The following is a 25,020-nucleotide window of genomic DNA, read 5'->3' as shown; positions in this document are numbered from 1 at the left end:
TCTGAAGAACTGGTTCTCTACTGAGGTGTTTGGGGGTCATGGCTGAATGGGGTGTGTGGATGACCAGGCTCTGCTTTGGTGTGAGGACAGCGAGCTGGCTCTCAGGCTGCTGGCATACGAATGCTAGAATAAGAGTTTTGCACTAGAGTGCCACCGTTGACATTAAAAACTTTAGCTTTCCATGGAAAGCTCATTCATATTATTAAGAGATGAGTCTTTGGACTTTTTGCATATAGCAATAGAGAAGGAAAAGCTGTCCAACATTTTATTGAAATAGTTGTTCAATGTCTATGTCTTCAATCCCCTTTATTGAGTCCCATTTCTTACATCCATTCTTAGTGCTAACTTTGATTTCAGAATGTCCTCAAGCTTCCATTGGGCATATAGTCCTCAACCTTTTCTTTTGACCCCTTATACTTTATTCTATGTTTTAGTTTTCTCCACTTCTTTAACACTTTAACTCAATCCTTCCTTATTCTTTCAGAAATATATGGAAATGTCTCACTTGGTGATGCTCTTCCTCTCCTTCAGCATTCTCACTAATAATATAGATTTATTTTTGTAGGGTCTAAGAAGGGTGACAGGTAGCAAATGCATGCATCCAGTCCACCATGTTTAACTACATGCCCACTTCTTATGGAAACCCTTATTTCCCTTGGCTTCCTTGACACTATATTCTACTTTTGTTTGTTTGTTTGTTTTTGAGACGGAGTCTCGCTCTATGGCCCAGGCTGGAGTGCAGTGGCGTGATCTTGGCTCACTGCAGCCTCCGCCTCCCACGTTGCAGTGATTATCCTGTCTCAGCCTCCCAGGTAGCTGGGACTACAGGCATGCACCACCACGCCTGGCTAATTTTTGTAGTTTTTCAGTAGAGACAGGGTTTTTCCATGTTGGCCAGGCTGGTCTCGAGCTCCTGATCTCAGGTGATCCGCTCGCCACAGCCTCCCAAAATGCTAGGATTACAGGCATGAGCCACGGTGCCTGGCCTGTTCTACTGTTTTTCCTATTATCTTATTATCTCTCTACCTTCTCCTCATTATCTTTTGTGGGATTTTCATTATTTACCATCCTAATGTAATGTGGATTAGTTAAGGCTTGACCTTAAACTCACTTCTCGTCTCATTTCATACTCTCTCCCTGTGATTTCTTAACCACACCAATGCCTTCATTACGATTTTCACTGTAGTGACTCATGTTCATATCTGAACACTGTTATCCAAACTACTAATTGTTTCTGTACAGCCAAACTTTAAGAAACAGTAAACCCAAACTATACTGCATTCTTATTAATGTTATTAGCCTCATTTTTCTTTAGGTTATATTTAATTCGAAGTTTCAGTTAGTATGAAAAACACATCCAGTATAGTATACATGTCTAGAAAGTGGCTTAAAAACCTGGAAAAATATCATATTAAGTGATAATTATATATGAATAATCTGTAGATATTTATTGATTTTATAGAGTTAGTCTAAGAAGAAGTATAGAAGATAAGATTGTATTTGCTGCACAGAATTGCCAAAATACAAGTAGAAGAAAAAAGAACAGAAAAGTAGCTTAGGAAAGATGAAGGAAAAAGTAGGAATAAAATCATCCTCATTTCATGAGATAAAAAGCTATGAATTAGATTCAAGAGTTAAAAGAGCAGTAGAAGTTTAAGTATATTATTAAAGTTTAAAGGATAAGCAACAGTAAACTTAAAATGCATATTAAAATAGAGGAAGGAAGAAACTTATGCATACTTATCAAATGAAGGAATAAACAGTTATTGTTTAAGCTTGAGTAACCAAGATGCATAGATATTTTCTAGCATTTTATGAGAACCTTATGGAACAACAACAACAAAAAAGGGAAGTTAGAAGTTTGGCTCTCCAGAGTGAGATTTAATGGCAGGTGAGTAGGATTTTCTGGGTTTTTGTTTTGTTTTTCTATGTCACTACATTCATTCAATATGGATGTGTTACTTTGATCTAAAAAAAATGGACAAATAAAAGCCAAGAAAGCAATAGCCTTAGGTAAGTTACAGAAAAAAAAATGTAAATTTTGTAGCTTCTCTGGTAAAAAATAAGACTGTTACTGAATGATGTAATAGAAACTTAGCAGATGCTTCCCACCTGCTAAATTTATTTTTTGTTAAATGTCAACCTTAAAATAACAGTTTTGTTTTATTGATTTATACTTGCTTTATTGAGCCTTTTATATAGTACTTCTCAAATAATGACTTTTTGAAAATATAGACATTTGTAAAAGAAAAAAGTGTCAACAATGTCAACTGCTGCAATCAGTTCAATTAATATAATGACCAAAACAGTATTAGTTTAGTGACCTAGAATTCTGTTATATAAGAAGCAATGACTTATAGTGCAATTTTCTGAAAGGCCGGAGGGAATGATTCTCAATAGTACAGGATGGAGGAATTGGTTGTAATAGGAGGATGGACAGTATACTATCTCTACTGAAATCAGATGGGAGATAACAATGCAGATGGAGATGCAGTTAAGATTTAAATTTTATTAGTAGGAAGATGATTTGATAAGGTACACACTTTTTGTGAAGTGGTGGTCGTGAGGCAATCCAGTCTAAGGAAAGCAGAGAAGTTTCCAAAAATTTAGGGGAGAGTAGCAAATTAAGCCATCCACAGAAACTTGGGATTGAATGGCAATATTGAGAGCCCACTTGAAATTGATGATCATGAACCCCTGGTGGGTGTGAACAGTTCAGGTAGCTTTCAGAATCTCAAGGCAGTCACAGGGTAAGAGTATAATTGAGTTCATTGGAGTTGGGGTTTTGCCAAACAAGGGCAACAGAAGACACAGAGGCAAAGGGATTTAAATATCAGCGAATGATTATTCCTGAAATGTTTGCCCATGGAAGGTAGAACGTAAAGTTAAGTGATATATCTGGGCCATGAGCCAAAAGTGCAAAACACTCTTGCACATGGACATTCACTTACACATGTGCTACTCTCCCTTGTGATGGACAATGTGTAGAAAGAGGTCTCTGGTGTGAAAAGAAGGTGGAAGAGCCTCCTCAACCTCAGGCACTATTCAAATATAAAGTATTATTATACAGCTGAATAGTGAAAATGGAATTAATTGTTAGCCAAAAAAATTAAAATTTTCAGATAAGAATGCATTAACTTCTTGAGAAATCAGGGAGAAAAGGGCTCAGAAGTTTTGGAGAAATAGCTTATAGAGAATTAATTCAAAGCTTTTAATTAGATAAACTGTAAAACTGCATTTCTTTATTTTTAATCTATAGACACTCTTACATAATCTTGAAGTTGGCATAATATATACACATTATTCTATGGTGATGTAATACACAATGATGACTTTTAAATTTCTTTCAGTAGTCCAGCTCTCTCTTATGGGTATTAGGAATACATATCTGATTACCTATTCCCAAATTTCACATGGATTTCCCATGTACCCTGTATCTCATATTCAGAACTGAATTCCTCATTTTTATCTACTTCGCTCCTTCTTCAGCTGTGTTCTTCTCTGGTGAAGAGAATCATCGCGCATTCAATGAACTATGCTAAAGCCTTGAAATTGTTGTATATGCTAGCCTCCACCTACTCCAAAGCCTGTAATTCATTAATTATCAAATGCTGGTAATCCTACCTTCTTAATATCCCAGTTATGTCTCCTGTCCTCCAGTGCTACCATCACTGCTTTTGTTCAGTCATTTATCGCCTCTTGGCTGATTAGTTTTAGTAGCCCCTGAATTGGTTTCCAAGTCACCATTCTTTTTTCTACTGGTTTCTCCATGCCATTACCTAACTGTGAGGCCTTTAGCAATTTTCATCATTTCTTTAATACTGGCTTTCTTCTCTTTAAAATGAATATTACATTTTTTACCCTTTACGTGATAGTGTTGTTACTATTACACATATTTTATATAATACTGTGTATCTCTATCTATATATGTATATATAATACATACTTCACAGTTTATGAAGTTTCATAGACTGTTCACATAAATACACATATTTAAATGTTTACATATATACATATAAACACATATATATACACACACACACACATAAACAACAAAGTCTATATAAACTAAGTAGTAAGTAAAAATCTTGTGATATAGCTCTGGTCATACGTTCCAGCAGCATATATTCTAAAACCTAACATATGAAAAAACAGCACTTAAATAGATTATTTTTTAAGTTTTACAATCAATCAGGATTCTCATGCTTCTTAATAATGCCTTCATTGATTTTTTTACTGCATGACAGAGCAAACTGCACACCATATATCAATGGTAATATAGCACTTGACTTCTTTAATGCAATGCTGAACTGTAAATGTCTATAAATACAAATGAGGTGTTTAAATTTGAAGATACTTTGGATAGATGGCAATACCTATAATTATAGAATCATCACGTCTGCCTGATTTGCACTTAAAAGTTACAGTTCCAGCTGCTCCTATTATTGGAAAAGTAATAATAACAATTATAACTATACCATGAAGTATTAAAACCTGAACATTCAATTTGAAGGCAGCTAAAATGAAAATGTAATGAAAAGTCAATCCATAAAATGCTTGCAATTCATACACATACGCTATATAGAGGCACTAAAGAGCAAAAGACATAACTGTGGAGTATTTATTATGGTTCTTTTTTCATATTCTTTCTCCCTTTCTGGCATTAGAGTAGCATTATTGTGAATATTTCTCAACCATGGATCATCAATTTCTTATGTCAAAACTTCTATTCTAAGGCATGCATAATCATGACCTAAAAATGTAGTCTCAAAATATAGCAAATTCCTTTTTGTTTGTAAGTTCCAAGTCTTAAAAAAAAAACACTAGTACATCTTTATTTTCCAAATTAGAGTTGGCTGACCATTTTAATGGGCCAAGCAACTTACCATCATTACGCAGAGTGAGTGGCGTTGGAGGACTAAGGACTCTAGCATTCGTCACTGTGTTTTTCACCAGACAAATATAGCTGCCAACATCTGATGTTTGGACTTTAGAAATATAAAGGTTGCCTGTCTCCTGGGAAATGAACCGCCGGCTGTCTTCCGCCACAAAGGAAGGGAACTCATTAAATACCCAGCTATAGATGATCTCTGAAAATACACAAAATTTGGTCAATGAAAGACTGATTTTTTCATTAACAGACAAAGCTCAAACAACAAAGCCTTTAGAAAGCATTAGATATATTGCAAGGTCATACATATTTGATCCATGTATCTATATAATTTAGTATTTTATATTCAAAGGATTATTGTTAATGACTAAGGTGAGATCTGAAATATTTCTTAGGATGTCTGACCTTGACTCATTTATTTATTATTTCAATTCCAATGTGTATTGAACATGTTTTAGGTACTCAGAACTATGATAACACTGAAAATAGAAAGGTAAAAGACAATTTTCCATTCTCAAAGATCAATTTAATGAAGAGAATTTACCCAAACCTATGAAACAATGTAGAATAAGAAAATAGAGATTCAGATCTTATTGTAAGGAAGGTGTGAGACAGGGACACTTAAGCAATTAAACTTATCAAAGAAAGGCAAACTACATGTCTTCTGTCCAAATGTTCTCTACACACATCCCATTTTGTAACTTAGTTTAACTTCTAAATTAAGTTTAAGTTCATTGGGACTTTCAGAGACAGTATCATTAAATTCCAACTCCACTACTTAGTGATGGTTTAAACTGAGCCAGTATTTAACAAACTTTTTGAGGTTCATTTTTTAAATTCATATAATTAGAATAATATTACGTACTTCATAAGCTTCCAACAAGACAATGTACGTAAGAACTTAATGAATAATATTCATTCATAAAATATGAAAAGTAACATTTCTGTTATCATCCCAGCCTAACTAAAAATTATTACGTTAGGAGCTCCTTCTACGTGCACCATTGAAATATAAGAAAAATAGTAAAGAGGATATAAAACAAGTCTGAAAGAATAATGGATACTTAAATATTTTCAGGTCTGTTTTCCACAGAAAAATTTCAGTGATGAGTTGAACATTGATTCTAAGCAAGATTTCACTAATATTTATTATTAAAAGAAATTATATAGGCTGCACGCAGTGGCTCACGCCCGTACTCCTGGCACTATGGGAGGCCGAGGCGGGCGGATCACAAGGTCAGGAGATTGAGACTATCCTGGCTAACGCGGTGAAACCCCATCTCTACTAAAAATTAAAAAAAAAAAAAAAATTAGCCAGGCGTGGTGGTGGGCACCTGGTAGTCCTAGCTACTCGGGAGGCTGAGGCAGGAGAATGGTTTGAACTGAGGCGGGGGAGCTTGCAGTGAGCCGAGGTCAGGCCGCTGCACTCCAGCCTGGGCAACAGAGCAAGACTCTGTCTCAAAAAAAAAAAAAAAAAAAAAAAGGAAATTATATACTTAGCAGAAGCCTGAGAATTTTGAAATGTTATATTGCATTAATGCATAATTACAATATACAGATACAAAATCCAAAACTTTCAAATATTTTAACAATTGTTTTATAAAGAAAACTATTTTTTACAGTTACCGTCACCCATTTGGCAGCCTTCAGTACATTTAATATTTTATTAATAATTTATTTAAAATATCCACATGACTTTACTCCAAGGAATGAAGGAACTCCATAAAGTATAATTGAAATACTTCACCTTGTTCTTATACAGCTCAAGTAGACTCTAAATTCAAGGTTTTCTCACATTTAACAATGTGAATCCCTTTAATTGCTATAATGGAAGTGTTACTTGTCATTCACACATAAGTCATATATTTTTTAATATATATTTATTTTAGATATTTTACTAAAATCAAATTTTTTTATTATTTTACTAAAATCTAATATAAAATAAGGGTTTTCTTAGTTTTTGGTTTAGATTAAAGTTTCAGAGAAAAGAAAGCAACTAACAATTACAGGACACCATTCATTAAATTTAAAAATACTGTTTCTGTTATACTGATGATACTTCTTGAGTTAATGTTTCGTATTTTTAGAATAGGAGAAAAACATTCACACAAAATTGGTGTTTTCTCATATATTACAGGCAGGTAAGTATTTGGGGACTCAAAAATGCTTATTTAGTTCTTCAAATAAGTTTTCAGTTTCATGTAGCGAAGCATTTCATAATTCCAAGAAGTATAAAAAGTAGAAATAGTACACAATAGAAGAGTTGACAACCTGAGTTTGCAGTGGATTTTCTGCCAGTGCCAAAAATGAAAATATTGGACTGAGCTAAACATCTTTTAATATTCCTGTTTACTTTCTCCTATAAGGTTTTCCATTATCTATTCACATTTATTTAATATTGCCTTCAAAGTAATCATTAAAAAAATCTATAAATCTATAATTATTTTTAGTATTACATTGTAACCTGAGAACTATAAAATATTTCAGGGAAATAGTATAGTTAGCTCTGGTGCCACAGCCTTTAGCTTCATATACCACTTTCTTCCATACAAACTGCACCTGGCCCTTAAAAATAATTGAATGCATGCCAATCTATTAAGTGGTAAAAATTTAGTAGTAGTAGCATTCATTTCAGAAGATATTGAGATTAGTTGGTCAACTATGATTTTCCCATTTTTAAAGGTTTTTTTTTTTTTTAATAGTGTGGTTATCTAAAGCAACTAAAATGTTTTAGAAGTTCTTGGTCTGATTCTTCAGTGAGTAGTCCCTGTTTCAGCAGACAATGACCACTTTGAGATATCCTGTGCATCTACATTATGAAAGTCTTTCTCAAGAACGCTTTTGCATGAACCCTACTTAGGATCAATTTTTTCCCCCATTTTTCTATGTAGTTTACTTTCTTTTTTTATCATTATCCTTTAAGTTCTGGGATACATGTGCAGAACATGCAGGTTTGTTACACAGGTATACAAAATGGTGTTGGGAAAACTGGCTAGCCAAATGCAGAAAGCTGAATCTGGACCCCTTGCTTACATCTTATACAAAAATTAACTCAAGATGGATTAAAGACTTAAATGTAAGACCCAAAGCCATAAAAACCCTAGAAGAAAATCTAGGCAATATCATCCAGGACATAGGCATGGGAAAAGACTTCGTGACTAAAACACCAAAAGCAATTGCAACGAAAGGATCAATGTTTATGTTAAATTTCAATCGCATATTTTTGATACTATGTGGTAATATACATTTGGGCCACAAATACATGTGCTGCATAGGCTTTTGGTTTCTCATTGGAAAATTTTTGTCTTCTACTCTGAACCAGCAAGTCATTCCATCTGGAGTCTGACTTGGGCAGACACTGCTATTCAACTTCCATTCTCAGGCAGACCCAAGGACTTGTCCTTGGCCCTGGCATGATCATTCATCCTTTAGCTTTTAGACTTTAGGGTCTACTTCTGTAACATATAAAAAATGTACCTAGCTTCCAAGATCTCCTCAGGGTTAACACCAGAGACTATGCTTTGGATCTTAGTTCTTATTTGTTTCTGATACTTTAGGATTTCATTTTCTTTCTTGTGAGATCAGCTACATATTGGAATTTTCTTTGCTTTATTTCAGTCATCATTTCTAAATTTTGGTAGTGAGAACATTTCCAGGTTAGCTGTCTCCTGCCCTAATTGAATGTCCAGATTTTAGGAATTCAAGTATTGCAGACTTTCTATGCAATTGCTGCAACTGATTCAGTGTCAATAAACAGAGGATCTTCTCTTTGCTCCACTAATAAGATGATTATTTAAGTGATGTATTTCCACATCTACAGAATATATAAAAACAGGAGTACACATGTGGACAATGATGCTCATTTCTCTTAACTGCGGTGCCATTAACAAAAGAAAAGTGTGAGAATGGGGAATGAAACTGCATACTGGACTCTCTGAAGTCTTTGAAAACAATTTCAATGAGTAATCACAGTGATTCAACATTCTTTAATATAACTACATATTGGGAAATAACCATTCTTCTTTCTAATAATGTGTGTACACATCAGAAGATTTGGGTCAAAGAATTTGGAAAGAACACAATGGATATAGCATCTGAGTTATTCAATGACTTAATTAATAATGCAACTCTCCCAGGGAGCCTATTTTCTTTATCCCTTTAAGTACAGAAAGAAAAACTTAAAAATCAGAAGCTTCTCTATTTTTATAAAATGCTCAACCTTATGGTAAGATTATCAGTTAACAGGCCTTATTTACCAAAATCTCTATTTTTTTTGTTATTTCTGTAATATGAGAGTTAACATTTTATTTGCCAAAAAATCATATTTATAATTTGTTATTATGAAAACATAACTTTTGTCCAGGCACAGCAGCCCAAGCCTGTAATCTCCGCACTTTGAGAGGCTGAGGTGAGAGGATAGCTTGAGGCAAGGAGTTCAAAGTTACCATAAGCTGTGACTGTGCCACCGTGCTCCAGCCTGGATGATAGAGTTAGACCCCAAATCAAAAAAATAAAAAATAAATAACTTTTGGTTTATTTTTTAAATAGTTCAAGTTTTGTATTTATTTATTTTCTGTATGCTTGTATTAATTTTTACTGATGCTGCTTAGTAGAGTATATGTCAGGAGCATTTTAATATTTACAAATTGTCTTTTAATCCTATTTATTTTCATAATTCCATCATCCATTATGACTCATCTCCTCTCTTTCATGATGACTTAACTGACCTGAAGATACTTAAATAGGATAACTTAGTAAGTTCCTGGAGAAAAATAGGGTTTTAAAAATTGTCACTACAATTACTTTCTTTTTTGAAAATTTGTACCCAATTCTACCACTTCGGATTTCTGAATTAGTTACATTATGATAGAAATTGTAGAGAATTATCCACTTAATTATTCATTACTACTGAGCATGAAGGACAACCTGAAATTGGTGGGAAATACCTTTTACAATGCTGATGTGTACCTTGATTGAAACAGAAAATGTCACTATTAGCCATGTCAATTACTCTCGGAAGAGCAGAGATTGAATTTACCTTCTTCACCATTGTATCTTTAAAACTCAGCAGGATACTTGGTGTGTAGTTGATCTATAAATATTTGGTGAATAAATGCATAGTTGAGATAGAAGTGTATCTATAATCTATTTATATAAACCTCTCTAAATTTTAAGAACAGGAGTGGATTTATTTTCACATATTAAACTTCATTATAAATTTTCTAAGATCTAAATTGGCTTGTTCTGGCTTTGAGAATATGAGTCAAAGAGGATGCTTGACGTTGGGCTAAATAGAGATACTGAGTCTCTATTTATTATAGTAATACAGACAGTTTTAACAATCTGGAATGTAACGTGAATGAGCAAAAGAGAAAAGGATCATTTTTACAAAGGCACTATGAAGTATTTTCATGATTTATTCTACTAGGTAAGTTAGATGAAATCTTAGAGGTAAGGGATATTAAATTTTAGGTAGTCCAATCCCTATCAGAGGTTAATAACCTCATGGGTGACAAATTATTTGCCTCTGCTTGATCATGCTTATTAATATTTTGTTGAGGAAGCTGATTGGCAGCTCAAATTATTTAATGGATCATATAGAAAAATCATTTTGGCTCCTAGATTTGGGGTGGGAGCTGAGATCAAGGCAACTGGGATATCAATAAGCAGTAATGAAATATGCAAAGCACAGTTTAGGATATTATGAAAATATCAGATACAGCTGGGAAAAAATTAGTGTAAGAGTTTACCGTGAGTCACACACTTTTCATGTTTTTTTACCTAGTTCTTCCCTTGGTCTGTGCCCCCCACTTTCCCTATCACACACAGACACATTAGAAGTTAGCACTGAGAGTTAGTAAAACCATGCACTTCAAAATCACAGAGACCAGGCATTCAAAGATGGCTGCATGACCTACCAACTACACGACCTTTAGGAAAGCTATTTAATTTTGCTCAAGCATTAATCTTCTCATCTGTAAACTAAAATTGATGGAAGAAAGGGAAGGTTAAATAAAATATTTCATGTAAAATTAGTACTACAGAAATATAGTTATTATTATTTTAATCATCTTCAACATCAAAGGTCTGAGGATCAAATAGGTGAAGGAACCAGTGGAAAATTATAGCTGATTAGAGTGAGAGGGAAAATTTAAACTTCTCTTCTCACTCTAAGCCTATATTTTATCTTCTTTAATTATTGTAATTTTCCTAAACTTTAGTTTCAGTATCCAAAAAAATGGGACAATAATGTCTACATGGTAGTAATGCTGAGAATTACACAGGCCACTTAAATGAGTGTTCAACATGAAGAAACTGCTCAATAAGGGGTGCTACTGGCTCAGGATAAACTATCTAGCATAAAGCACAAATTGTAGAATACAAATTCATCTTGTACCTCGTGCAATTTGATTTAATTTCCAAGTGTCAAAAGTTTCATCTATAAAAACACAACCAGAGACAAAGATCCTGAGAGTTACAATAGAATAAAGCTGTCTGACTCTTGGTTAGTACCAAGAGAAAGAATCAAGATTTTTTATTTTTATTTTTTTACTTGAGACGGAGTCTCACTCTGTCACCCAGGCTGGAGTGCAGTGGCGCAATCTTGGCTCACTGCAAGCTCTGCCTACCAGGTTCACGCCATTCTCCTGCCTCAGCCTCCTGAGTAGCTGGGACTACAGGAGCCCACCACCACACCCGGCTAATTTTTTTTTGTATTTTTAGTAGAGATGGGGTTTCACTGTGTTAGCCAGGATGGTCTCGATCTCCTGACCTCATGATCCACCCGCCTTGGCCTTCCAAAATGCTGGGTTTACAGGCGTTAGCCACTGTGCCCAGCCTCAGAATCAAGATATTTTTAAAGATGTTGTGAAGAATGCAAAAGAGAATACTTGTCATATGTTTGAAAAATGAAATTACTTTAAAACAAAGTAGGCTGTATTATTACATTAAATTTTAGTTATCTTGGTTGAACAAAACAAAGTAATAATTTTCTCTTTTTTATGCTTTGGAGAAAAGTATTTTCGTTATGTTTGTTACCTAAAGTCGAAAGAAGCAGAGTTCTTCATAATTATGTCACCAAGACAGGAAAATATTTTATGCACATGTAATTCAAAACACCTTTAGAAAAACATAAGATAAACAAAATAATACGTATAATAAGAACAGAACTAAACTGGCATCATCTCATGATCCACAACTTAAGCAGGTCTGAGCTAGTGAATTCCAAGTTCTAGAGGTCAAGTGATTACATGAACTGGGTGACAGCAGCTATTTTTATTTTCTCTGTGGAATACTTCACAGTGTGGAAGACATTTTTATCCCGGGAGCCCTGTGTCTAGATATAAAGGTCATTGCTAACCCTTTTCAAAAGGCAGCCTAAATTTCTTGCTTTGCTAAGGGGTTTTTAAATTATGTTGTATTGAACTGTAAGCTCTTAGCAGGTCTAGGGCCAGCATTTACTCAACAGTGTGCAAGAGTCAGTGGCACGAACTCAACCTAGGTTCTAAACTTAGCATTAAAAAGCATTCACTCCAGGTTTCCCATAATTCACTGATAAAGCCCACAAATCCCTTCCCTAATCAACAACAGTCTATTTGTGCCCCAGAATCTTGCCAGGGACTATGACCTTAATGTGCTTATCAAATTTGTGAAAATGTTAGCTTAAAAAATATATATATATGGAGAACTACTGAATGGCTGTGGAGTCCTTCCATGGACTTGGTTCAACTTTGGACATGACAAAAGTAATCTCAGCATTTATCCTTCATTAAATCAGGACACCAGAGGGCATAACAACAATAACAGAAGTAAATACTTACTGTCTTACATTGGGTTTACAGAAATAGAGTCAGTGAAGGGGACTCTCAAATATGATTTGACCACATTTTTCCAGGAGGAAAAACTAAGAGAAGCAAGGTAAGATGAGGGAGAAAAAAATAAAGCTAACCAAGGATGTGTTCCCTGTTGGAGATTAGCTTAAGGCTAATCCCACTTGGGGTTCTCAAACACAACTTTCACTGCAGCATTGGTAAGTGACGCAAAAGAAGGCAAAGAGTATCAGCAAAGACTATTTGCACCCTCTCCCCTGTATCAGTAAGTTATAAGCTGCTAGCTGGGGCAGGTGGAATGCAGTGAGGGCAGGACGCGCGATTTTCCAGGTGTGGCAAATTTTCTGGAGAAGAGGAAGCAGCCAATCTTCATAGCAGCTGCTGGATGTGTGCACGCATCGGGTGAAGAACGTCTGGATGGAGCACCAATACAATCTAGTAAATGTGTACCACACTTAGAATGTGCCAGGCAGTGTGCTCTATGTATATTAATTCATTTAATTCTCATAAGAATAGGTGACCTTATTTTACAAATGAGAAAACTGAGATATAGAGTTGCCAATAACTTAAGAATTATTACAAAGCATTGATCTTTATTTGAAAAGAGAAAAGGAAACATGGTGAATAGTGGTTTCAAATGTTTACTAGATTGAGTTTTGTATGCACGGGATGTAATTTTGCAAATAAAAGTTAGATGTTTGAAATAGTGACTAATTAGAGCAGTGTGTAGATTTCACTCACCAGACCAGAACAAAAGCAGGCTGGTGATTATTTCTATTAACCATTAAGTCACATTGTAATTAAACCATGGTCACAATGCCATGCAAGTCTCAACCATATAAAACAGTAAGGATGTGGCCTGCTGGGTAGAGACTTACTATAAAATACCAGCACGGTGTACCTGAAATACAGATGTTCATAAATGTAAAAGCTTCATTATTGCACAGTTACAAACAAGGACACTATTCCTCATCTCCACTTACATTAAGATTTACAGAGTTGTCCAAATATTTTACCATGAAAAGTCGCACAGATAATAATTTTTAAATTAGCCTGTATTTTTCGGAATCAATGGCAGTCCACAAGATGGCAGTGCTTGATGCGTAGAAAGGTTTAATCTTGGACAATATTCCAAATGAAGGAAAATTAAGACCTTGGTTAGCAAAATAAAGTTTTCTTATATGCCTGTGTTTTACTTAGTAAAATATTACCTTTTATCCAAAGGATAACTGTCATTTATACATAACAAGAATAATTAAATTTTAACTTAGCTCTATGAATTAAAAGAAAAAGAAAATTCATAAGGCAGGTATTTAAAAGACGCAAAATTTTTTCACTATGAATTTTTAAAAATGCTTAACTTCTTTTAATTTCATGTTATGCAAATTTTATGGTGAAAATGTGAAGATTTATTGCAGTCTAAATATTAACAGAAACAAATAAGAGTTTTATAAATTATCCCCCTTATAGGTAGGTGAGTCTCAGAGGACAAAACCCTCTAGAGTTGTGAACTGCCTAAATTTTCTGTGTTAAATATGGAACTTGAGTTGCTTTTGGGTCTCATTTATCACGTAGGTGCAGCAGAGAATCTTCAGGTAAGATAAATTACTATAACGAGATTGTCTGCCCCTCAACTTATTCTTATATTCAATGTAATTTTTCAAAAATGTTTTTTGTGCTTTTATGGCTTAACTAATGCTCATTAATCCTTCATGCAAATCTTTAATGAAGGTAGTTTATTTGTCACATTGCCATGCACCATGTAGAAATAGTGGAAACTGTCTATTTATCAACAGGCACCGAAATGGTTTATTTTCTGCATCAAGGGTTTGTCCCTATTGCTCACCTGTTTCAAAGAAAAAAAAAAAAAACCCTAACCATAAAACACATATTTATCTCTGTTGATATGTAATCACTGTAATAAATCTTAAATTACTATTAATTCATATGCACATAACATGAAAGTTTTGGCTGGGGTTTTTTTAGTTGAGTTGTTTTTCAAAAGTAGAAAAGTTGGTACAAATTATGCTAGTAATATAAATAGTACAAAAACTATTAAGAATGCATTTTCTTTCTTATTCTACAAGGGGTTTCTCTGTAAAATCACATAGTTTTTAATTTTTATAATCATGTTTATATTTTTTATAATTTTGTTTGTATCTTATAATCACATTTACAATGTTTATATCATATTTATGATTAAAAACATACTCATTTTCATAATCACGTTAAATCATGCTTATATATTAATTTTTATAATTACATTTATATCTACATTAATTTCATAATCTTGAAATTGATGTAGTTTCATCAAATTATCATCAAAATATATTTGCAAAGTAGACATCATCATATCTTACTAGACAATTTTTTTTTGCAAATGTATTTTGATATTTGCATAGCTTTAAAATAATAAGGTCTAGTACTAAATAATAGGGGGTTTAAACAATTAAAGAACACATAAAAAAGAAAGTATATCTTGGAAAAAATTGTCATATTTAAAGTAATTGAGTGGCCATTGTTTTGAACCTAACATTCATGTTCTATCAGAGATATATGTAATATACATACTATGGATACATGGATGAAAGGTTTTAATGGAATAATAAATTGTTGATTCTCCCTAAGTTATTTTTCCCCTTTCTCTTACTTTTTTGCCCAGTAGTTTTCTAGGCTTTGGTGTTCTAAACTGGCTTTCCCTTGGTCAGTTCCCATACTGTCAGTCTTTATCAGTTTTTCTAATTCCAAGATACAGCAGAGATTGACTTTTTAAAATCTAAACGTGTTCACACTTCTTTGTTGAGTATTGATCACTCAGATTTGTTTTGTGTATTCTCCCCAAGTATGGGCTCTGTAATATATTTTTCCCACTAAGCCTCTGTCTCCAGTTTGTGGGTTAATTAATAATTCTGGTGATTGACTCGGTGATATTTTCCCAAATCTCAAGACTAGAAACTATTATAGCTTAAATAAAAATACTATAATTTTCTTGGAACCCAGGAGAATTACACAATATTGTAGTTGTGGAAACAGGAAAACTATATATCTGTAGGGATTACCAAAAATTTCAATAATACAAACTAGTTGTTAGGTGAATAAATTTATTCACAAAACACTGATTTAGGAGATGACTGTTAAAGATGAGATTGAGAGATTCTGATTGGTGGGGATCATCCAAAGAAATTGTGACTGCACACAAACTGTTAAACTGGAAATCAAGAAAAATCTGGATACTTTATGTCAAACAATGATCAGGGTAAGAAAATAGATTATTTTTCATGCTTCTACTTATGCCTTCTTTGTAGTGAAAAAATAAAAAGCTTAAACACTGGTGTTAGTAACACAATTTGTATCATAGTAGAGTGACATGAAATGTGTATTAAGTGCCTAGATTTGCATTCCAGCTGAGACCTCTGGGGAAGAACTGAGACACACGAGGCTCAACTCAATGAGCGTGTAAGGTAATGTGGCACCATGGAAAATGATGCCTTTATACCAATGCAAAAACATGCTTGAATATTTGCACCATCACCTAGCAGCTGTACAGTCTTGAGCTTGTTTATATGGCTTCTTCGGTTCTGTTTCTTCGTCTATGAAATGGTAACAACAACTAGCTCATAGGATTTTGTGGGAAATTTCAGAAAAAAAAGTGTTAACATCATTATTTCAGGTATATAGTAAGTGCTCAAATGTCATTATTATTGAAAATTCTAGCCTATACACACACACACACACACACACACACACACACAGAGGTTTTATTTTTTGCTATGTTTACCTTCTATGCAGAATCATCCTAGCAGTCATTCTAAAAAAACTTCATAAAACATAGCCTCTTACCTAAAACTACATATATACATAAAAGAGGCATTTGACTTTGCAGGACAGTCATACACCCATATTCTATTCTTGTTCCAATTTACCATGCAAAAATTATCCATTATGCAGAACTAAAATATCTGTAAATTTTACAGTATATGTTGCTCTGCAGTATTCCAATCTCATATCAAATTGCAGTTTAGGAGTAGTTTTACTCTTTACATATGTCACATGCCTACTAATAGACCTTAAACGGCCCTCTGATGTGGAACTCTTTGTCATGGAATTTAAAATCTAACGTAGTCTGGTTTGCTGTCATACCTGTACCTATCTCTTTCTTAACCATCTGATACTATTACCCACTCTTCACTATCATCAATGCTTCATTTTACATGGGGTGATTCTCAAATTCATGTCTTGCATCGTGTTATTTCCCTAGACTAGAATGCACTCCCATTTCCTCTGCCCAGATGCATGCTTGGACACAATCCAAGTACAAGTACTACTGCCTCAAAGAAGGTTTTAAGAATCACATTATTTCCATTTATTTGTGTCCTCTCTTATTCCCTTGAGCAGTAGTTTGTAGCTCTTGAAGAGGTCCCTTCATGTCCCTTGTAAGTTGTATTCCTAGGTATGTATTCTCTTTGTAGCAATTATGAATGGGAGTTCACTCATAATTTGGCTCTCTGCTTGTCTATTATTGGTGTATAAGAATTCTTGTGACTTTTGCACATTGATTTTGTATCCTGAGACTTAGCTGAAGTTGCTTATCAGCTTAAGGAGTTTTTGGGCTGAGACAATGAGGTTTTCTAAATATACAATCATGTCATCTACAAATAGAGACAATTTGACTTTCTCTCTCCTATTTGAATACTCTTTATTTCTTTCTCTTGCCTGATTGCCCTGGCCAGAACTCCCAATACTACGTTGAATAGGAGTGGTGAAAGAGAGCATCCTTGTCCTGTGCTGGTTTTCAAAGAGAATGCTTCCAGCTTTTGCCCATTCAGTATGATATTGGCTATAGGTTTGTCATAAATAGCTCTTATTATTTTGAGATACATTCTGTCGATACCTAGTTTATTAAGAGTTTTTAGCATGAAAGGTTGTTGAATTTTGTCAAAGTCTTTTTTTGAATCTATTGAGATAATCATGTGGTTTTTGTCATTGGTTCTGTTTATGTGATGGATTACGTTTATTGATTTGTGTATGTTGAACCAGGCTTGCATCCCAGGAATGAAGCCGACTTGATCATGGTGGATAAGATTTTTGATGTGCTACTGGATTCAGTTTGCCAGTATTTTATTGAGGACTTTCACATCAATGTTCATCAGGGATACTGGCCAGAAATTTTCTTTTTTTGTTGCGTCTCTGCCAGGTTTTGGAATCAGAGTGAGGCTGGCCTCATAAAACGAGTTAGGGAGGAGTCCCCTTTTTCTGTTGTTTGGAATAGTTTTGGAAGGAATGGTACCAAGTCTTCTTTGTACCTCTGGTAGAATTTGGCTGTGAATCCGCCTGGTCCTGGGCTCTTGTTCGTTGGTAGGCTATTAATTACTGCCTCAATTTCAGAACTTGTTATTGGTCTATTCAGGAATTCGATTTCTTCCTGGTTTGGTCTCGAGAGTGTGTTTGTGTCCAGGAATTTATCAATTTCTTCTAGATTTTCTAATGTATTTGCATAGAAGTGTTTATAGTATTCTCTGATAGTAGTTTGTATTTTTGTGGGATCAGTGGTGATATCGCCTTAATTGTTTTTCATTGTGTCTATTTGATCCTTCTCTCTTTTCTTCTTTATTAGTCTGGCTAGCAGTCTATCTATTTTGTTAATATTTTCACAAAATCAGCTCCTGGATTCATTGATTTTTTGAAAAGTTTTTTGTGTCTCCATCTCCTTCAGTTCTGCTCTGATCTTAGTTATTTCTTGCCTCCTGCTAGCTTTTGAATTTGTTTGCTCTTGCTTCTCTAGTTCTTTTAATTGTGATGTTAGGGTGTCAATTTTAGATATTTCCTGCTTTCTCATATGGGCATTTAGTGCTATAAATTTCCCTCTTAACACTGCTTTAGCTGCATCCCAGAGACGAATATTGTAAAAATGACCATACTGCCTAAAGTAATTCATAGACTGAATACTTTTCCCATCAAGCTATCACTGACTTTCTTCACAGAGCTAGAAAAAAAAAACTACTTTAAATTTTATATGGAACCAAACAAGAGACCCTATAGCCAAGACAATCCTAAGCAAAAACAACAAAGCTGGAGGCATAATGCTACCTGACTTCAAACTATGCTACAAGGCTACAGTAACCAAAACAGTATGGTACTGGTACCAAAACAGATATATAGACCAATGGAACAGAACAGAGGCCTCAGAAAGAACACCACACATCTACAACCAGCTGATTTTTGACAACCTAACAAAAACAAGCAATGGGGAAAGGATTCCCTATTTAATAGATGATGGTGGGAAAACTGGCTAGCGATATGCAGAAAACAGAAACTGGACCCGTTCCTTACACCTTACACATAAATTAACTCAAGATGGATTAAAGACTTAGACATAAAACCTTAAGCCATAAAAACTCTAGAAGAAAACCTATGCAATACCATTCAGGACATAGGCATGGACAAAGACTTCATGTCTAAAACACCAAAAGCAATGGCAACAAAAGCCAACGCTGACAAATGGGATCTAATTAAACTAAAGAGCTGCTGCACAGCAAAAGAAAGTATCATCACAGTGAACAGGCAACATACAGAACAGGAGAAAATTTTTGCAATCTATCCATCTTGCAAAGGTCTAATATCCAGAATCTACAAGGGACTTAAACAAATTTACAAGAAAAAAAACAGCCCCATCAAAAAGTGGGCAAGGGATATGAACAAACACTTCTCAGAGGAAGACATTTATGTGGCCAACAAACATAGGAAAAAAAGCCTATCATCACTGGTTATTAGAAAATTGCAAATCAAAACCACAATAAGACACCATCTCATGCCAGTTAGAATGGTGGTCATTAAAAAGTCAGGAAACCACAGATGCTGACAAAGATGTGGAGAAATAGAAACACTTTTAACCTGTTGGAGGGAATGTAAATTAGTTCAACCACTGTGGAAGACAGTGTGATGATTCCTCAAGCCTCTAGAACCAGATATTCAATTTGACACAGCAATCCCATTACTGGATTTATAAATCATTCTACTAAAAAGACACATGCACATGTATGTTTATTGGAGCACTGTTTACAACAGCAAAGACTTGGAACCAACCCAAATACTCATTAATGATAGACTGGATAAAGAAAATGTGGTACATATACACCACATATTCCATATGTGGTACATATGGAATACTATGCAGCCATAAAAAAGAATGAGTTCATGTCCTTTGTAGGAACATGGATGAAGCTGGAATTCATCATTCTCAGCATTCTAACACAGGAACAGAAAACCAAAAACCACATGTTCTCACTCCTAAGTGGGACTTGAACAATGAGAACACATGGACATAGGGAGGGGGACATCATAGACCGGGGCCTGTCGGGGTTGTGGAGGAGAAGGGAAGGGAGAGCATTAGGACAAATATCTAATGCATGCGGGGCTTAAAACCTAGATTACGGGTTATAGGTGCAGCAAACCACCATGGCACATTACCTATGTAACAAACCTGCACATTCTGCACATGTATCCCAGAACTTAAAGATAAAAAAAGTCACATTAATTTACAATTCACCCTTCTTTTCTGAAATTTTGTAGATATATCATTAACTCGTGTACTGATTTGCTTACAAAAGTGCCAATTTACACCAGTTTTCCCAGAAAGAGTATTAATATTCCCCCTTTTCACTCTCAAAAAATGATCCAGTTTGGATATTATTTATATATATTATATGGTCTCCCTATGCCCTTTCCAACATCCACACAACACATTCCTCTTGTAGTGGTCCTATGTTCTCCCATAGTTCTCTGGATGCATCATCTTCCCTACCGGATCACATATTCATCTAGAGCAGGAGCTCTGTCATACGCCTACTGTGCAAATGTGGCATACAGGTGAAAAATAAACTTATTTAAATTAATTTAATTTTAGAAATTTTGAAAAAAGTGTTATGTTACCAGTAAAGATAGTTGGAGCTATCTTGAGTTGCCCCAAATTGTTAATGGGTATTATTACTCTAACTGTCAAAAATAGTTTCCAACTCACTAGAGTATCCAGTAAGTAGTTTATGAATCCCTTTCTGATGATGAATGCAGTATTTCATTATTTTAAGTTTAGTGAAATCGGGTGTTTTCTTTTCATCCTATTTCAACCCTTGGTAATAGACTAAATTTATAAGTTCTATTTATAAACTCTATTAGGACTGACATGATTTTGCCTGACTCTTTTTAACTACAACACTGTCTTTTATTTCTTCAATCCACCCTAGCCACACTGGCCCTGCTGTTAGTTTCCAACTTAGGACATGTGCAATAATTTTTACCTTAACCTCAAACACGCATTCCCTAGATAGCTGCATGGCTCATTGCTTAACTTCTTTTAGGTCTCTGCTCAAATGACTCCCTCTGGGAGGTCTTTACGGATTTGCTGACCTTAACGAAAACTATCAATAATCAATCTCTCTCTCTCTCTCTCTCTCTGTGTGTGTGTGTCTCATGTATTTACCTCTTATTACTTATCTCCTGCATGGCAGTAAGTGTTTTCTTAGGGAAGAAATCTTGACTATGTTTTATCTGCTTTGTCCATTACCATACCTCCTCAGTAGTGTAAAAACTGGCTGGTACACAATAAATAATTTTTGAATGAAGAAAAAAGAAAATAAATGCAGACAGTAAAATGTTTCCCTACCATATGCCATAAAACAATTATTTTAAAAACTATTATATTGGGTAAAGTTTACCTCTTTGTAAGATGAAAAATAAAATACTTAAAATGATTTATCTGAGGGCTGGAGCCAAGATGGCCGAATAGGAACAGCTCCAGTCTACAGCTCCCAGCGTCAGCAATGCAGAAGACAGGTGATTTCTGCATTTCCATCTGAGGTACCGGGTTCATCTCACTAGGGAGTCCAGACAGTGGGCGCAGCGCACTGTGCACGAGCCGAAGCAGGGCGAGGCATTGCCTCACTAGGGAAGCGCAAGGGGTCAGGGAGTTCCCTTTCCTAGTCAAAGAAAGGGGTGACAGACGGCACCTGGAAAATCAGGTCACTCCCACCCTAATACTGCGCTTTTCCGACGGGCTTAAAAAATGGCGCACCAGGAGATTATGTCCTACACCTGGCTTGGAGGGTCCTACACCCATGGAGTCTCGCTCATTGCTAGCACAGCAGTCTGAGATCAAACTGCAAGGTGGCAGCCAGGCTGGGGAATGGGCACCCACCACTGCCCAGGGTAGCTTAGGTAAACAAAGCAGCTGGGAAGCTCGAACTGGGTGGAGCCCACCACAGCTCAAGGAGGCCTGCCTGCCTCTGTAGGCTCCACCTCTGGAGGCAGGGCACAGACAAACAAAAAGACAGCAGTAACCTCTGCAGACTTAAATGTCCCTGTCCGACAGCTTTGAAGAGAGCAGTGGTTCTCCCAGCACGCAGCTGGAGATCTGAGAATGGGCAGACTGCCTCCTCAAGTGGGTCCCTGACCCCTGACCCCCGAGCAGCCTAACTGGGAGGCACCCCCCAGTAGGGGCAGACTGACACCTCACACGGCCGGGTACTCCTCTGAGACAAAACTTCCAGAAGAACGATCAGACAGTAGCATTCGCGGTTCACGAAAATCTGCTGTTCTGCAGCCACCGCTGCTGGTACCCAGGCAAACAGGGTCTGGAGTGGACCTCTAGCAAACTCCAACACACCTGCAGCTTAGGGTCCTGTCTGTTAGAAGGAGGACTAACAAACAGAAAGGATATCCACACCAAAAACCCATCTGTACATCACCATCATCAAAGACCAAAAGTGGATAAAACCACAAAGATGGGGAAAAAACAGAGCAGAAAAACTGGAAACTCTAAAAAGCAGAGCGCCTCTCCTCTTCCAAAGGAATGCAGCTCCTCACCAGCAACGGAACAAAACTGGACGGAGAATGACTTTGACGAGTTGAGAGAAGAAGGCTTCAGACGATCAAACTATTCTGAGCTACAGGAGGAAATTCAAACCAAAGGCAAAGAAGTTGAAAACTTTGAAAAAAATTTAGACAAATGTTTAACTAGAATAACCAATACAGAGAAGTGCTTAAAGGAGCTGATGGAGCTGAAAGCCAAGGCTTGAGAACTACGTGAAGAATGCAGAAGCCTCAGGAGCCGATGCGATCAACTGGAAGAAAGGGTATCAGTGACAGAAGATGAAATGAATGAAATGAAGCAAGAAGGGAAGTTTAGAGAAAAAAGAATAAAAAAAATGAACGAAGCCTCCAAGAAATATGGGACTATGTGAAAAGACCAAATCTACGTCTGATTGGTGTACCTGAAAGTGATGGGGAGAATGGAACCAAGTTGGAAAACACTCTGCAGGATATTATCCAGGAGAACTTCCCCAATTTAGCAAGGCAGGCCAACATTCAGATTCAGGAAATACAGAGAACGCCACAAAGATACTCCTTGAGAAGAGCAACTCCAAGACACATAATTGTCAGATTCACCAAAGTTGAAATGAAGGAAAAAACGTTAAGGGCAGCCAGAGAGAAAGGTCGGGTTACCCACAAAGGGAAGCCCATCAGACGAACAGCGAATCTCTCGGCAGAAACTCTACAAGCCAGAAGAGAGTGGGGGCCAATATTCAACATTCTTAAAGAAAAGAATTTTCAACCCAGAATTTCATATCCAGCCAAACTAAGCTTCATAAGTGAAGGAGAAATAAAATACTTCACAGACAAGCAAATGCTGAGAGATTTTGTCACCACCAGGCCTGCCCTAAAAGAGCTCCTGAAGGAAGCACTAAACATGGAAAGGAACAACCAGTACCAGCCACTGCAAAATCATGCCAAATTATAAAGACCATCAAGGCTAGGAAGAAACTGCATCAACTAACGAGCAAAATAAACAGCTAACATCATAATGACAGGATCAAATTCACACATAACAATATTAACTTTAAATGTAAATAGACTAAATGCTCCAATTAAAAGACACAGACTGGTAAATTGGATGAAGAGTCAAGACCCATCAGTGTGCTGTATTCAGGAAACCCATCTCAAGTGCAGAGACACACATAGGCTCAAAATAAAGGGATGGAGGAAGGTCTACCAAGCAAACGGAAAACAAAAAAAGGCAGGGGTTGCAATCCTAGTCTCTGATAAAACAGACTTTAAACCAACAAAGATCAAAAGAGACAAGGCCATTACATAATGGTAAAGGGATCAATTCAACAAGAAGAGCTAACTATCCTAAATATATATGCACCCAATACAGGAGCACCCAGATTCATAAAGCAAGTCCTGAGTGACCTACAAAGAGGCTTAGACTCCCACATAATAATAATGGGAGACTTTAACACCCCACTGTCCACATTAGACAGATCAATGAGACAGAAAGTCAACAAGGATACCCAGGAATTGAACTCAGCTCTGCACCAAGATGACCTAATAGACATCTACAGAACTCTCCACCCCAAATCAACAGATTATACATTTTTTTCATCACCACACCACACCTATTCCAAAATTGACCACATGGTTGGAAGTAAAGCTCTCCTCAGCAAATGTAAAAGATCAGAAATTACAACAAACTGTCTCTCAGACCACAGTGCAATCAAACTAGAACTCAGGATTAAGAAACTCACTCAAAACCGCTCAACTACATGGAAACTGGACAACTTGCTCCTGAATGACTACTGGGTACATAACGAAATGAAGGCAGAAATAAAGATGTTCTTTGAAACCAACGAGAACAAACACACAACATACCAGAATCTCTGGGACATATTCAAAGCAGTGTGTAGAGGGAAATTTATAGCACTAAATGCCCACAAGAGAAAGCAGGAAAGATCCAAAATTGACACCCTAACATCACAATTAAAAGAACTAGAAAAGCAAGAGCAAACACATTCAAAAGCTAGCAGAAGGCAAGAAATAACTAAAATCAGAGCAGAACTGAAGGAAATAGTGACACAAAAAACCCTTCAAAAAATTAACGAATCCAGGAGCTGGTTTTTTGAAAGGATCAACAAAATTGATAGACTGCTAGCAAGGCTAATAAAGAAGAAAAGAGAGAAGAATCAAATAGATGCAACAAAAAATGATAAACGGGATATCACCACTGATCCCACAGAAATACAACTACCATCAGAGAATATTACAAACACCTCTACACAAATAAACTAGAAAATCTAGAAGAAATGGATAAATTCCTCGACACCTACACCCTCCCAAGACTAAACCAGGAATAAGTTGACTCTCTGAATAGACTAATAACAGGCTCTGAAATTGAGGCAATAATCAATAGCTTACCAACCAAAAGAGTCCAGGACCAGAGGGATTCACAGCCAAATTCTACCAGAGGTA

At 35.9% G+C, this 25,020-nt stretch overlaps 1 protein-coding gene across 1 annotated transcript in view; it reads right to left on the bottom strand.

The window, feature by feature from the left end:
- Nucleotides 1-25,020, bottom strand: part of CNTN5 (contactin 5) — an 807,282-nt gene that overhangs the window by 400,677 nt on the left and 381,585 nt on the right. Inside the window, exon 6 of the mRNA XM_063671374.1 lies at nt 4,887-5,090. Coding sequence (XP_063527444.1) covers nt 4,887-5,090 — 204 coding nt within the window. The remainder of the gene's footprint in view (nt 1-4,886; nt 5,091-25,020) is intronic.

Source organism: Pongo pygmaeus, chromosome 9, assembly GCF_028885625.2.
Source record: "Pongo pygmaeus isolate AG05252 chromosome 9, NHGRI_mPonPyg2-v2.0_pri, whole genome shotgun sequence".
Lineage (NCBI taxonomy): Eukaryota > Metazoa > Chordata > Mammalia > Primates > Hominidae > Pongo > Pongo pygmaeus.
This window is presented reverse-complemented; position numbering and strand designations above follow the sequence as displayed.